General features: G+C 35.3%; 4 protein-coding genes and 1 long non-coding RNA gene across 17 annotated transcripts; 1 reads left to right on the top strand and 4 right to left on the bottom strand.

Annotated features, from left to right (window-relative positions):
* Positions 1-2: 2 nt before the first annotated feature.
* Positions 3-2,916, bottom strand: Nnp-1 (Ribosomal RNA processing protein 1 homolog Nnp-1). Its single transcript, XM_070663833.1, has 7 exons — positions 2,453-2,916; positions 2,052-2,275; positions 1,790-1,960; positions 1,529-1,711; positions 1,170-1,417; positions 414-1,089; positions 3-311 (listed from the first exon to the last, which is right to left on the bottom strand). The coding sequence occupies exons 1-7, from the start codon at positions 2,682-2,684 to the stop codon at positions 78-80; spliced, it is 1,968 nt and encodes a 655-aa protein (XP_070519934.1). The 5' UTR covers positions 2,685-2,916; the 3' UTR covers positions 3-77.
* Positions 2,917-3,012: 96 nt separating this feature from the next.
* Rad17 (Rad17 checkpoint clamp loader component) lies at positions 3,013-5,694 on the bottom strand. The gene is made up of 10 exons (XM_070663839.1): positions 5,606-5,694; positions 5,371-5,525; positions 4,753-5,149; positions 4,525-4,681; positions 4,317-4,439; positions 4,072-4,250; positions 3,918-4,010; positions 3,664-3,851; positions 3,356-3,474; positions 3,013-3,258 (listed from the first exon to the last, which is right to left on the bottom strand). The coding sequence occupies exons 2-10, from the start codon at positions 5,383-5,385 to the stop codon at positions 3,144-3,146; spliced, it is 1,386 nt and encodes a 461-aa protein (XP_070519940.1). The 5' UTR covers positions 5,386-5,525; positions 5,606-5,694; the 3' UTR covers positions 3,013-3,143.
* A 37-nt stretch (positions 5,695-5,731) lies between these two features.
* Cycg (cyclin G) lies at positions 5,732-11,783 on the top strand. 13 transcript variants are annotated; one of them, XM_070663852.1, is made up of 10 exons: positions 6,295-6,452; positions 6,587-6,673; positions 6,822-6,967; positions 7,056-7,305; positions 8,409-8,673; positions 8,855-9,277; positions 9,373-9,624; positions 9,784-9,992; positions 10,072-10,141; positions 10,244-11,783. In XM_070663852.1, exons 5-9 carry the CDS (start codon positions 8,527-8,529, stop codon positions 10,115-10,117), a joined length of 1,077 nt encoding a protein of 358 aa, XP_070519953.1. In that variant the 5' UTR covers positions 6,295-6,452; positions 6,587-6,673; positions 6,822-6,967; positions 7,056-7,305; positions 8,409-8,526; the 3' UTR covers positions 10,118-10,141; positions 10,244-11,783. The 13 variants fall into 13 exon arrangements, with proteins under 13 accessions (XP_070519949.1, XP_070519963.1, XP_070519953.1 ...); XM_070663850.1 differs by having other exon boundaries at positions 7,056-7,408; XM_070663855.1 differs by lacking the exon at positions 7,056-7,305.
* A 424-nt stretch (positions 11,784-12,207) lies between these two features.
* LOC139106857 (uncharacterized) lies at positions 12,208-12,744 on the bottom strand. The gene is made up of 2 exons (XR_011546435.1): positions 12,391-12,744; positions 12,208-12,274 (listed from the first exon to the last, which is right to left on the bottom strand). It is a non-coding gene; the product is annotated as an uncharacterized lncRNA (long non-coding RNA).
* Positions 12,745-12,912: 168 nt separating this feature from the next.
* Positions 12,913-14,092, bottom strand: LOC139106852 (60S ribosome subunit biogenesis protein NIP7 homolog). The gene is made up of 4 exons (XM_070663876.1): positions 13,858-14,092; positions 13,414-13,639; positions 13,178-13,318; positions 12,913-13,091 (listed from the first exon to the last, which is right to left on the bottom strand). The coding sequence occupies exons 1-4, from the start codon at positions 13,911-13,913 to the stop codon at positions 12,972-12,974; spliced, it is 543 nt and encodes a 180-aa protein (XP_070519977.1). The 5' UTR covers positions 13,914-14,092; the 3' UTR covers positions 12,913-12,971.
* Positions 14,093-14,179: the final 87 nt, after the last annotated feature.

Genomic DNA, 14,179 nt, shown 5'->3' with positions numbered 1-14,179 from the left:
GATCGTTTAAAAAATTATTTAATTTTTTCATAAAGCAACTTCACAGAAAGGTTTTAATTCCATTTTAATAATATATCTTACGTAGGATTTTTATAAAATGGATTAAACAGATTTGGCATTGGACTCATTTTCAACACGCTAGCTAACGGTTTTTTATTTGCGTCAAACGGAATACTTGGGCTTTTGCGAACTTTTTTAATATACTCAACGTTATGTTGCGCTGTATTCCGAGACAGTCCGAATATCACCTTTTTCTTTCCCGTTGAAGAATTATTTGTAGCAATTTGTTTCTTTATTTGACGTGGCGATTCCTGCAATCAAATGTTAAATAATTGTGTAATTTATAACGCATAGCAATAATAGCTTTAATTATAAGATTAATTATAAAAAAATTACTATTAAATGTTACTTACGTTTTTTAACGGTGTTTTTCGCTGCTTATTTTTCGCCATTGTTTTCTTGGTTTCAGATTTGTTAATTTTTTGTAATTGGATTTTTTTACTGGGACCTGGTGAGGAAGAAGTACGTTGATCTGTATCATTAGAACTTTGTATATCGTGAGCTTGCACATCTTTTTTTATTTTATGCTTTACATTTTTAACTGTCGATGACTTGTTGTCTTTTTGTTTGAGTTTAATTTTTGTAGATTTACTTTCTTTTAGAATTTTAGTAGATTTATTTTTTTTAGATGTTTCCATTCGTAGTTTCTTCTTCCCAGTGATCTCAGGTTTAGTGCTAGATATATCACATGTCGAATCACTTATCTTTCGTTTTTTTGATGGTACTGTATCTGCATCTGTATCTCGCAAATCGACGTTTGCGCTTGCAGTTGTATCAATTGTGCGTTTATTTTTCGAGCCAACATTATTAAACTTTAAAGCATTTTCTTGTTTCACATCATCGAAATCTTCATCATTGATTGCTTTTTTATGTTTTTTTTTCTTATCCACATTATCGGAGAGCAACTTTTTTTCAAATCGGATAAGGCGCCTAGCAGCCTTTTTCGAATTTAAGTCTTTTCTTTGAACATTTGGTTTTCTGACTCTTTTTATTCCAAGTGGCATCTGTCCTTCCGACAATTCTGTATATCTAAAAATTGTATTTTTTAAAACAAAAGTTTACCAAACTTGAATATAACTCGTAGTTTAATAGATTAATAAAGTACGTACTCGCGAAGAAGTCTCAAGAGCTGTCTGCGCGATTTTGCTGTTGATAATGGATGAAATTTATATTCCGAAAGCATATCGACAATTTTCGCGGCATTAAACGGTATTTGTGGTAATTCGACATCCACTTTACCCGCTCTTGGATCAAGAGGCTTCTCTATTTCATATTGCGCTTCCATGTCAAAATTTTCCTCTACGTCAGATGTCTCTATTTCTTGCATATCGTCTATACGTGTACAGGGAAAACCAGCCTATTTGAAATATATACATTTATAAATTAATAAGCGTAATTCAATGTTTAAATTATATTATATTACACATTATTTCAGATTGTAATTTTGTATTTAAAATTGTATACTCACAGCCTTCCAGGCTTGGAATTTTTCCATGTAGGCTAAACCAATATCCGATTGAAATATCAAATATCTAAAAATGTGTCGCATAATGTGTTTCATCTGTCTTTCGTCATCTGTAGTTATTAAATACTCAACAAACGGTTTAATAAGTTCGTGGACTACACTTTCCGGTATATTTCCATTGCTTACCTACATAATAATATAATAAATTATTTTTTAATAAAAATTGGATTAAATAATTCAAAGGAATATTTTGCCCTTTCATACTTTAGCGAGCTCCTCAAGATATATGTCCGTCACGTGCAAATTGAATCCTAGACTGGTTTTTTCACGTAAAAAGAGTTTCGTAAATATCTGAGAAATTTCTGTAACCCATTCCAAGTCCCACGATTGATTTTTACAAACTATAAACGTCTGACGAAGAATTCTTCTGACCAGCTGCAAGAATATAAAAACAACGAAATTATATATTGTTTTTAAGTATTAAAGTTTGCATTTTTACTAAATATATTTCAAATAATGAAAGTACCATGGAAAATTTATCCAGTCTATACTGATCTATGCCAAACCATTCAGCTGCAAGTGTTTGTAAAGCACAGTCAGTGTAAAGTACAATGGCATCTTTTGAATTTAAGCAATGTACAAGTTTACTAAGTGATTCAGCTAGTTCTTCTTGAATCAGCATCTTGTCTGACATCCACATGCAATAAAAGAGGCCTTTCCACAAACTCATGAAGTCTGCTCTTGAAAATACTGTAAAAAAATTCGAAATATTAATACTGTTTCTGTTGCCTTTCGAGAGTCACTCCGAGCAGGTTGGGCTCGCTCAGAGCGACTGCCGGGAGAAAAAACAAACAATTCTATTAAATATATTCATTCATATACACAATTAATTCAAGTCATATAACGGCGTAACAAAAATCGACTTACCAAACGAGCTCTGTGACCGTACCGTTAACCATTTCCTTAACCTTTTTAGCACCTTATCCCGGACCCTTTTGTCGTTGTTTGCCAACAATCGCGCAATTTTAATTTCCTGCGCGACGATCAGAGCTTTTTTACTTTTGTTTTTAGTCGTCTCGCTGTTAACATTCGACGTTTTTATCTCATTTTTCGGCGACGATGCCTGGCTATTATGCCGTCCACGTTTTTTCACTGCCATTTTTTATACAAATGCTGTTTCTCTATACAAATTATGATCGATTATATAATTTGATATATAAAACAGTTACATTACTCAATAATTCAACGACGGCCTTTTCTTTACGTGGGAAAGTGAAATATTGCAGACGCACACGTGAGAAGGCTTGGACAATTAAATTCGACCATAACCTGGCGATGTAACCAAATGTAGCTACAATATGTGGTCACTACTCCATTTCCATGGCAGTCCCAGCTGTTCTAAAATAATCTGCACTTTTCGCACTATTCTGCACTTATAGCGGAATAAATTTGAGAATTTGAACGGGATATTTCGAGGAATTAAATAATTATAATTTGTAACTGTTTGTATTTTATAATAAAATTACTTAAAAGCAAAACGTATGTAAAGTGAAAAAAAAAAAACAATCGTAATAAAAAAAGTAACTCTGCGTTAATTAACTCAATAAGCGCGTTTAATTTAATCTTCTTCGATGATCGTCTCTTCGTTTTCGTTCATTTTATTTGTTTCGTTCAATGTGGGTTTAATTATTTTTTCGTAATACTGTGTTTCTGCCTTTGCCAAACATTTTCGTCTGCAAATAAAAAGAAAAAAAAATACATTTATAATACAAAAATAAAAGAATACAATCAATAGAAATAATTAGTATAATTAATAACTCTGATGCTTACATGTTACTATGATCGTTCTGCGGTTTTTTTATTGGGTTCCAGTTCTTTATAGGCTTCTCGTTCGCCAACATTAACCCACGAATACTGTACGATAGCGTGAATTTACACAAATTGTAATCCTGTCGATCCATAAAACAAAATATTACATGTAATAGTAATTTAAAAAATAATAGCAATAATAATATAATATTTTACAGACACGAAAGTAACATTTAGATCAGCGCTCGGAATTAGTAGCTCAGTTCGGCCGATCAGAAATCGGCAGAACTGGGCTACTAATTCCGAGAGCTGATTTAGATTAAACTCACACGCCACTCCGAATTTAAAACATCAGCCAGACTCAATATACCCGATGCTACCGCAGCCTCTTCTATGGTTCTTATAGTTCTTAGATAATTCTCTTGAAGAAATTGGACAAACGTCTTGGACTGAAATTGAAAAAACGCCGCGAGTTCCTCGGGATCGTGCACGAAGCCGTCGTTTGAAGTGGTCACCCCTAAAATATTAATCGTGATAAATTCGCGAAATGTATCCAGCAAATTTGAAAGTAACGTTTAATTACTTTTCGGATTTATGACTCTTCCGACGGCATGTAGCAGACTCAAAGTTTCCTCCCGTACTCCGCACTCGCTCTTAAACTGCTGTTCTCTGGATACTAATAATCATAGGAGCAATGTATAAATAGTGCTTATTAGCTCGATTATCGGTGCATGTACCTTTAAGAGAGATAAAGATTAGATTTAAAACGGCGCTACGCACGTCGCCAATGCTATTAGAGAGAATTTCGTCGATGTGCCGTTGAGAAACGTTCAGCACGTTGCTGGCGAGGGAGTTCAACGTGTTAGATACCCGTGTTAACACATTCTTCATCGCATTGTCTGTGGCTGCACATGTGCTGTTGATAAAAAAATGTTGTAACAATAAATAATTAATACAGTCTATATAATTATGATCGACTCACTTGATGTGATCAATTCCAAACTTCTCTCTTATTTCAGGTGGAAATAATGTATGTGCCAAACTTGAACTTCCAGTCTCTGTACAGATAAATATCACAGGCACTTTTCCCATTTGAAAATATTTTCTAAACGGATATTTATAAAGAAAAATAGTGGTTTGACTAATGGTTTAATAAAACATTTGTTATAAAGCACAAGAACAATACTCACTCTAGAAGTGGAATAAAACTTTTGGAATTCTCCAGATAGACATTTGGGATATCTTTAACAAGAAATAATTGTTTAGAGCAGTTACTTAATACTGAATGATAACGTGTTGCACGTATCATGTGAGCCTCAAATCTGTCTCCCTGTCGAGATCGAAATCCTGAAAAATAAAAATTTCTAATTAAAATAGTCCCTTGCAAAATAGCTTTGATATAAAACAACAGTTGTTACCATTCTCATCTTCAGCTGGATCTACTGGTGTTATCCACTCTATAACATCAAAATTATTTTCCTTGGCAAGCAATTTTACAGCTACAGTTTTTCCACAGCCAGAAGGCCCAGAAAGAACAAGCATGGAAGGTTGTTTCTTCAAAGACTTGCACTGAAGCCATTTAGAAATCTCATTTTGCTTCTGCTTACTGATTGCTAGATGATTTTTATTCTGTGGCTCACAAGCCTGAAGTAATGATGACAAACTCGTTTCAGTCTTACTTCTTTTAAAATCACTTTGCTTAAATAACGTATCGAACTCAGTTGTATCCAGTTCTGTAGTTTTGGCACGTTTTGACTGAGGTTTACTTTCAAAATCGGAATCAAACGACGAAATGCACCAGCGAAATTCACTTTTCTGCAAAAAAAAAAGAGTTCGTGAGCCACTTGAGCGAATTAAAAGCATCAGACAAGGCGGACTGTTGCATTTTAAATACAAGATAAAAGAAATCTAATTAAAAATCTAATAAAAAAAAGTTTAGGTTAAAACAAAATTATTCAAAGTTTGCTTAAATAGAATGATACGACTCGACGTTAATACTTGCTCAGAATATTTTTAAATTCATTTACGATCCTTACCTTTTTTTCAACCATGGTTTTTTTTTTAATAAATTAAATATTCACCCAACAATTTGAGTGTACTCCCATCACTATCTCGATTTATTCTATTTGTCGGTAGCGGTTAACTTAAAATTTCTTTTTAATGTCTCATTTATCGTTTAGTCATATCCAGCCTAGAAAATAGAATAAAGCAAAATTAAATATGGCATAATAAAAATAAAATAAAGCAAAATATAGCAAAATTGTTACATACGCGTCGGGTTTCACCCCGTGCTCGTATTGGCTGAATTCTTCAGCGCGATTCAAGATGCTTTTCCGAACGTTGTTCCGTTTATTAAATACGTCCCTCCACTTCCTCCCTCTCGCGGGTTCTCGCTACAGCGCAGCAAGTCTGAGCAGAGTCAGTTACTCGTCAGTTACTCGTCGTACTTGGTTTTGTTTCTGTTTATCTTCTTAGGCCGAGGAGCAAGACGCTGGCCAAAATTGGGTGATTCGCCAACGTAGAAGCGTTTCGGACGCATCCGGGTGAGCATTCGCCTCTAATTTGAAGCTACGTTTCCTATTAGTTTACCCTCTAAGCGAACAGAGGAGAAAAAAAGAGCCCAGGCCCCGCTAATCATTTCGGTAGGTCGACCCGTTCTTGTTCCCTTCTATTTCGTCATCACACCCAAAAACAGATCGAGCGCGAACTCGGCGCGGCAGGCCCGACTTAAAGCGCGGATTTCGCGTTATTTTTCATTTAAAGCCGCTGCTTTCTTTCAGTGCGACTCGAGGAGAGACCTTCCTTTGTGTCGCGCGATAGAGATGGGGAGCCCGTTTGTTTAAACCTGGATCCTCCTACGCGCCGACGGCGCCGAGAGTCGCCGATGCTTCGATCCGAAAAACTCGGGAAAACCATTCTTGTTATTCCTCGTCGATTAAGCCTCAGATTTGCGTAGAAACGCGAGTTTCTCGGCTGGAAATTCTGCTAGGAGCATAGTTTCTTTTATCTCTCGCTAAACGAGCTCGGGAAACAGCAATAACAGAAACGAAATCAATTTAGACGTTGAGTATAACGTTAGCTTTGTGACGATGTTGATACTCAGCTGGCGCGAGAAAAGGTTGGTGGGAGCGAAATATCCAGTTTGTGAACAGAGCGACCCTCAGCTCTTTGTTCTCTGTTCTTTCTCACTGTTGAGATTAGTTATTTAATCGCGGTATGTTTTATTAATATATTTCTTATTGATGTTAATAGTTTGCTGGATGTGATACAAATACTTGGAGAATTGCGTAAATTTGCAAAGCATTGTATTAAATTCACTTGGGAACGAACATAGTAAAGGTCAGAATTCTCTTTTAATCGCTGGAATTAAATCAGGAACTAATTTTCTTAATTTTTTTTTTGTTGCTGCTATATTGTATTTTAATTATTATTTAATTATTATTCATTAATTGTTAAATTATTTATTTTTAACTTACACAATTCGCAGTGTTCGTCGCCGATGTTCAATCAGGACAGAATTTACATCATGATGTAACTCGGATAACATCTGAAAAATCGATAAAACATTTACGTCGGTTTAGCGGGCATTGAACCTCCATAGCAGCATGATGCAACTTAAATCTCACTGCTAAAGTATCTCATTTCGATCATCTAATAATTTTGAAATAATTTTTTAAATTTACACTTAGTTTTTTGGCGTTAAAAAATCTTTTCTTTACAGAGCCCCGAATTTTCTCGTAACACATCGTACGTACAAGTTTTGGATTGTTCTCCGTGCGTGTAAAAGAAAGAGAAGGAGAGAGAGGGAAAAAGAGACGGACAGACTTAAAAAAAATCCACGATCTTCATATCTTTTTGCTGAATCACGAGGCTCCCAAACAGTCGCGCATCTTTTGAACGATCCGTATTTGTTCAGAACGATATGGAAATATTTTCCCAAGTAAAGTTTCATGTGTGGAACCAAACAACAGGTGATCAAAGTCATTAAATATCAATCAACTCAATTGGCAATTCATTCAACCAACAGAAGTAAAGCAGGATTTCTAGCTCGTCTCTTCTTTACTCCTATTAGAGGTACAATTGTATTTGAACATCGTAATATTGTTGATCAGATAGCTTTAACAACTTCTGAAATTTATGCCAGGTATCACGCATGTTTGCTTGACCTTTTTAATCTCGCATTATATTTTTATCTCCCGTAAATGCGTCGCAAAAAAATAATTGTTTCTCAGCGAACACGCGATCGATCGATTTCGATCTACCGATTCGAGAGAGGCAGAATTTGAACGAAAACATCCGAGTCCTCGGCAGTGGACGCGCTTATCTGTGCCGTGACGTCAGGTTGTCGCCGATTGACGTCGTTGACTTCGCCTAATTTGGAAAATGACTCATCTTCGCAACTTTCAACTCGGATACCATCTTTTATCGCATCTGCCGTATCACATCCGATTTCTCGCACATTCTTCGTACGCTCGACATTGACATTTCCGATTTAGGTGGTGGGGTGCTTGCGACAGCGAGCACAACTCCGTTTTAAGATTGATAAAGCGTTTATTGTTTCGTTTATCGACGGCTCGCTTGATTATCCGACCACATTATGTCAACGTTCCTTCTTTGTTATTTCTGATTTTGTTGCATCATGCTCGATATGTTCCGCTCTCTCGCCTTATTGTGTTTGAAGGTGATCGAGGGAAAAAGAGGAGGTGAGAAGAGAGAGAACCCAAGGAACATGCTTTATGGTTGGTGCATCCTTGAGGCTCTCTCTTTTTAACCGGGTCGCGCGTACAGAGAGGCGGCACGTAGCGCAGTTTTGTTTATATTCTCCAGTCGTGCTAAAAAAGAAAAAAAAAAATTTCGATCTTGCGCAATTGTAAGTTCGTTCGTGTGAAATTATTTTGATGGTGCTCGCATTCTGATAACGAATATATTTTGTTAATTTAATAACATTTAATACTCTAATTGTACAGATTTGAGACGAGTATTGTGTAAAACGAGATTCTTACTTTGCTCGCTGACAATATTTTTTTTATGTATGCGTAAAGTTTATCACAGGCTGTTTATTCTCTGTTTACAGATACAAGGCTGGCCAGCTGCGCCATTCTTGTTGTGTGGTTCTTCTCATCAGCCACACTACATCAGCCAACCCTGGCTGTCGGATCGTCATAGTCAGATTGTTGTAGTTAGCTGGTGCGATGTCGCACACCGCAGGAATGGACACGGGCTTGCCTGTACCGGATGCCATCCTCCCGCTTGAAAAACTATATGAAGACCTAGTCCTGGACCTCGTCCAGGAAGTAAAATTCCAACCGGACCTCCAACAATTACCTGTTACAACGCAAGTAAGGATTGTTTCATCCGGAGCTAGTTTTACAAGTAGTATTAATATACATCATACACATTTTATTTTAACGAATAAAATAAATAAATTAATAGATAATTTTTAACCGTTTTAAGCTTTAACTAATTACAGATTAATTGTTAGCACTTGGTTAATTATCGAATAAATATTTATATGTTTAGATAGATAACGATGAGATAACAATTGGTGCTCGGGACAGATCCGCTCATGTACTAAGATGCCTAAAAGTGGTGTACGATTTATCCTCGGACGTATTCTTTATGGCGATCAACCTGATGGATCGTTTCCTAACGAAGATGAAGGCGAAGCAAAAGCACATAGCCTGCATCAGCGTTTCAGCCTTTTATATAGCTGCTATCCAACGGATGCACTCGATAGATGCCAACCACTTGATCTCGGTCTCGCAATGCAGATGCACCGCCGATGATTTGAGACGTATGTCGGAGGTAATACGAAACAAGTTGGAATGGGCACCCGGTACTCAGCCTACTACAGCTCTAACTTTTTTACGACTATTCAACAATATATTTCACGCGGTGGCGAAGCAAATGCATCTCGGCGATGTGTATACTAGCATCGTCAAGGTGAGCTATTTAATTTATTTTATAGGATAATAAAAAAGAAAAAAAAAGTTATATACCTCGACATAAAACATAAATCACCGTTTGTTCTGTTTCAGGAATCCGAATTGATTCTTAGACTGGAAATGGTAGCTTGCGACGGCAATTGCACGAGCCTCAGACCGTCCGAAGTGGCTCTAGCGTTACTCTGCACTTACTTGGATGCTGCTGTTACCCGGCTGAATGCGAATGCAGACGCCACTGTGTCTGCTGATAGTACATCCTCGCATAATGCATCCATTGCGCCATCCTATCAGATGTTGAAAGACGAACTCGTGCAGTTTGCTGTGGGATTACGAGAGAAATGCAACGTAAATCTTATTTTATTACTTAGCCCTTTTAAGTAATTTACTTTAACTAAAATATCAAAATACTATGGAATTAAATATTTTTGTTATGATAAATTGTTTTAATGAAAAACGTTTGAAGTAGAATTAAAACAAATTTGTACATATTTGTGTCGAATTTAGATTTCAGAAGAAAGCTTTTGTTTTACACATGGAGTGGTTGGCGCCATACTGAGCAAGTATAACGCCCAGGAGCAGACTCCATACAAACAAAAGCTAGTCTGGAGACTTTCGTGGCGCACCGCAGGTGTTTTACGTCCCACTGATAATTTCAGATCTGTGCTACCCGTCATCGCGGAACATGTGCCGATTCCGTCTCCGAGCAAGATCAGGTATCTATCACTGATTTTGAAAAATACGATTTAAAAATATTATGCACTGTTGAAACATAATTTTAAAACTTTTTTGCAGGAAAAATCGCAAATATACCCGACGCCACGGCAATAAGAGACGTTAAAGCGGTATCACCATTTGTTTTGAGGTATGATTTTTACTAAATATATTTTGCTGTTAAAAATATATTTAAAAATTAATGATTTCTTGAAAGGAATAATTATTACATAATTTTATTTTGTACTTTCAGAGTACGGAGTACTGGATTTCTATCTGGTGTATCAAATAAATTTTACATTTGATGTACTGAATACGAATACGATATACAAACTGGTATATCAAGTAAAAGCACAAGATTTTTACTTTTCCCAGTACGAAGATCAAAATGTTTTCGAGAGTACAAACATTGTTTCACGCATTACAATTATTTCCCTTAGAAGCTTCGTTTGTGTCACCTATAAAATCCACATACTGGCAAGGTATAAATCTCTTATACAAAATTATATTTTGTCAGTATCATTATCACACTATATGTTAATCTCAATTCACTTTCTTATTATACGCATATATCTCGAAGTATGCAAGTATTTTATGAAAAAGATAAATTTGAACCTCTTATTTCAGCAATAATCTTTTGATTATCTGCTTAATTATACGCTATTATACAAAAATGGGGAGTGGGGAAAGAGAAACGCACAATAAGCGTTGTGAACAGAGCACTATCAAATAACTTTAAAAAATATTGAAAATTAATGTGATACAAAAAAAAATTTATAGTTATTATTATCTAATAACTAAATGTCGCTAAAAGTATATATATATGTATATATTTACAAAATGTGTTAAAAACGAGAAAAAAAGTATAAAAAAATAAGGTAATGATAAAAATTTGCGAAAGTGTTGAGAATTTCATATAATAAAACAATTATTAAAGGGAAAGAAAAAAAAAGATTATAAAGATAAATCTAGATCCAATACCATTGGAAATTGAATGCGCGGAAACCTGTACTTACTAGATTCGAAGAAATTTATTTGATTTAACTTTATTACGTCTCGAAATAATGAATAGTGGATGAACGATAACGACATAAACAAATTTTAAAATAAATTTATACGTACAGTTTTGAAACGCGCAAATAAAATTTGAAAACGAATTTTGCTGTCACTTTATATGAGAGACGTGAGGTTCTTTTTTTTTATATATATATGCCAAAAATAAGATGTATTTTATTTTATAAAAATCGTATTCAGGTCGCTTCTTTTATGTACGAGATTATCATGTATATTTTTAGAAATTTTAGGTTTTCTTGAAACATCTTTTTATTAATACTTATTAGCTTTATAATCTTTTATCGCCTGATTCGTCGTGGCAACATAAAATGTAAAGAAAAAGGTATAAAAAAGTACTACGTTTGATTTAAATTATTTCTCTTAAGCCTTAATTAATTGAATATGGCACAAACCTATAAATTATATATACGTTTTGTGTATGCAATCAATTACGAAGCAATCACATTTTGAATTTTGAGAAGTAAATAGACTTCGTATATAGAAGTCCGTTTAAGACGAGACGAACCAAATACATTAAACGTGATCGTCATTCGTGATAGCTCATTATTTAGGCGCTCGGGAGCTAGTCTGCACTATTTGTGTCTTTAAGGAAAAAAAAAAGCAATTGTTGGTTGAAATAAGTTTGAAAATCTTAGCCAGTTCACGCTAGTCATAAGTCGTACCGTACTTTCATCTGGTGATCTGTGAAAATATACTCTTTTCTTGTTTTACGGCATCAATACATTGTGCAAATTTTATTCTACACAGCTTTCTTTTATTTTCTAACAAATCTGCACAACCATTTTGCATCATGAATTCTCACTCTAACTGAAGATAAACCCAACACGCTTCGCAAATGTATAACGAGAGCATAATCTAAAAAAATTAATTATGCATCTTTGAATGCAGCTGGTGCTAAGATGTTTTTCTATTGATGTAGCGTAGCAATTTGAAATTTGAGACTGTAAAAATGAGATAAAGAGTCTGATTTTATAATACTAAATCTGTAGGATAGTAAATTATAGATTTTTTTTTATACTAGAAAAAACCATGCGCACGCTTCACGTGCGCTATTTTTTGAAAGATCTCAATTCGTGCGCGTCATTATAATTGTGTAATCTATAGTCGACGACGTGTTATTGGTTTAAGACACCCGATTACAAACTACGAAAAAAAAAAAAAAAATGCGACTTACCAATCTGCATAAGCTTCAGCGGAGTTCTGCCGGTGACTGTAACATAAAAAAAAAAAATATTAATGTAGACATGTAAATTACTTAATAAAATTAATAAAAAAAAATTAAAGTTTTTATTTGATAAAGATTTCGTTAAAAAAATGTATGCTTACCTAAGAGTTGCTCCGCCGATGCAGGATACCCGTCCCGGGACTACTCATCCTCTCAGATGAGACGTGTCGTGTCATCCTTCCGCGCACTGCACAGTCGCGGGATAGTCCACGACACTTCCGTAAAATCCTTTGCACTTAAAAAATTTTTTTAATTATATTACATTTATATTTTAATATATTAAGAGAAGACACGTTTTCACTCGATATTTACGTTATATCATTGTTAATTAACATGTTTTTATTAAAACGTTTCTTTCAAAGATTCCCTTGTGTAGCGTTTGAACACAAGAAACAAACCGGCGTGATTGCGTTTTATATTTACGATAAAATCAAATTTGTAATGCACAAAATTTATTTATAATAAAGCAGTAGATGAATTGCAATAGAGATAAAATAATCTTTTGCTTCACTTATTAAAAAAAAAAAACCCCACGTTTGTTCCAAGATAAAAACAAACACATATTTTGTGGCAATGAGGATGTAATAATTTAACTTAATACAATATATATAATGCGTACGTCAAACTGTACAAATTAGATCTATATTTTGTTTCCTTAAGAAAAAAAACATCTAAATCTTTGCTAGAGTAACGAATCTTCCGACCGAATATATTCTCCGATGTCTGCTTGGTGGAAGCAGATAGTCGCTACGGGATCCACGTGTTTGCATTCGGCCGTGCTCTTAGCGGCAACGCCAAATCCCTGAAACATTAAACAATGAAACGTGAATGCGTACAGAAAAGGATGAAGAGCTTTACATTGTTTTATTGCTCAATGAGGCTGCATACCAGTGGCAGATCGTTCATAGAAAACACAACGACTCCTTGATACTGAGAAGTACCTTCAGTTATACGAGAGAGACCAGATTTCAGAATATGATGCCCGTATAGAAACTGTTGCTCTGCCGAAGGTTTCACCCAAATTTTATGCTGAAAAAAAATAAAAATTTAATTAGAAAATTTAGGAATGTGACTACACTTATTTATATCTTGCAACAGAGACATGTTTAAAAAAATATACTTACTTGTGCATAAGGCGCTAAGTAATGCAACGCCGTAATGTGCAGTTTGAACTTGCCTGATTTTGTGAATTTACCGAAACAAGTGCCTAGGCTCAATAAATGATCAGATCCTACGGTTTGTGCTAAGGATAGAATTTTTTCCGACACATAGTACACTCTGTCCTTTTTCTCTCGGAAGCAATATATACCATCCGGTCGATCAATTAGGTTCTTCACGTTCGTGCCGATGCTGCAATAATTCAATTTATAATTTATTACAAATGTCTGCAATTTTTTAATGTCCTAGGTAGACCTTTACCTCAAAAAGAAAAAAAAAAAAAAAAAAATTAAAAAAAGGAGATAAAGATAAATTAATGTTTTTGTTTTATCTAGAAATTAGACCAGTAAACAGTACCAAAACGAAAGCTAACCTACATTGACAGAAACAAATAAAATTACGATACTTACTATTTTGTTAGCTTCTCGAACACGAGCTTCGTTCTTTCCTCCGACAACTGCCTCATCCTTACAACTTGCAGCACACCGGGTCAATTATTAACAGCTCCAAAAGCTACACGTGACAACCAAGTCGCACCACGCGTGGGCTACGCTTATCTCGGTAGTCGTTTCGGCAGGAGCCGCAGCCGGTTGGCGAGCGCGGCGTTCACGCTTCGTCGTTCGACCATTGGCCGCGTGGTGACGAGACGCGTCAACGTCACCTCGTGTTTCGCCGCCGTCGGGGGAGTATTTTTGCTGAGCTGGTCCCGTGTTTACATCCGAACTCCGGAGC

Source organism: Cardiocondyla obscurior, linkage group LG12 (assembly GCF_019399895.1).
Source record: "Cardiocondyla obscurior isolate alpha-2009 linkage group LG12, Cobs3.1, whole genome shotgun sequence".
Lineage (NCBI taxonomy): Eukaryota > Metazoa > Arthropoda > Insecta > Hymenoptera > Formicidae > Cardiocondyla > Cardiocondyla obscurior.
Note: the sequence above shows the minus strand (reverse complement) of the source record. Positions and strands in the feature narration are given on the sequence as shown.

Excerpts from the sequence above, each read along its gene's own strand:
- Nnp-1 (XM_070663833.1), bottom strand. The coding sequence starts at position 2,684 with ATGGCAGTGAAAAAACGTGGACGGCATAATAGCCAGGCATCGTCGCCG. Across the intron at positions 1,418-1,528 it reads AATTCCAAGCCTGGAAGGCT|GCTGGTTTTCCCTGTACACG; the intron begins GTGAGTATACAA and ends TATTTCAAATAG. Across the intron at positions 312-413 it reads GAAAAACACCGTTAAAAAAC|GAATCGCCACGTCAAATAAA; the intron begins GTAAGTAACATT and ends ATTTGATTGCAG.
- Rad17 (XM_070663839.1), bottom strand. Across the intron at positions 4,440-4,524 it reads AGTTTTATTCCACTTCTAGA|AAAATATTTTCAAATGGGAA; the intron begins GTGAGTATTGTT and ends ATATCCGTTTAG. Across the intron at positions 3,259-3,355 it reads CAGAACGATCATAGTAACAT|ACGAAAATGTTTGGCAAAGG; the intron begins GTAAGCATCAGA and ends TTTTATTTGCAG.
- Cycg (XM_070663848.1), top strand. The coding sequence starts at position 8,527 with ATGTCGCACACCGCAGGAATGGACACGGGCTTGCCTGTACCGGATGCC. Across the intron at positions 8,674-8,854 it reads AATTACCTGTTACAACGCAA|ATAGATAACGATGAGATAAC; the intron begins GTAAGGATTGTT and ends TTATATGTTTAG. Across the intron at positions 9,278-9,372 it reads TGTATACTAGCATCGTCAAG|GAATCCGAATTGATTCTTAG; the intron begins GTGAGCTATTTA and ends GTTCTGTTTCAG.
- LOC139106852 (XM_070663876.1), bottom strand. The coding sequence starts at position 13,913 with ATGAGGCAGTTGTCGGAGGAAAGAACGAAGCTCGTGTTCGAGAAGCTA. Across the intron at positions 13,640-13,857 it reads TTCGAGAAGCTAACAAAATA|CATCGGCACGAACGTGAAGA; the intron begins GTAAGTATCGTA and ends GAATTATTGCAG. Across the intron at positions 13,092-13,177 it reads CTATGAACGATCTGCCACTG|GGATTTGGCGTTGCCGCTAA; the intron begins GTATGCAGCCTC and ends TTAATGTTTCAG.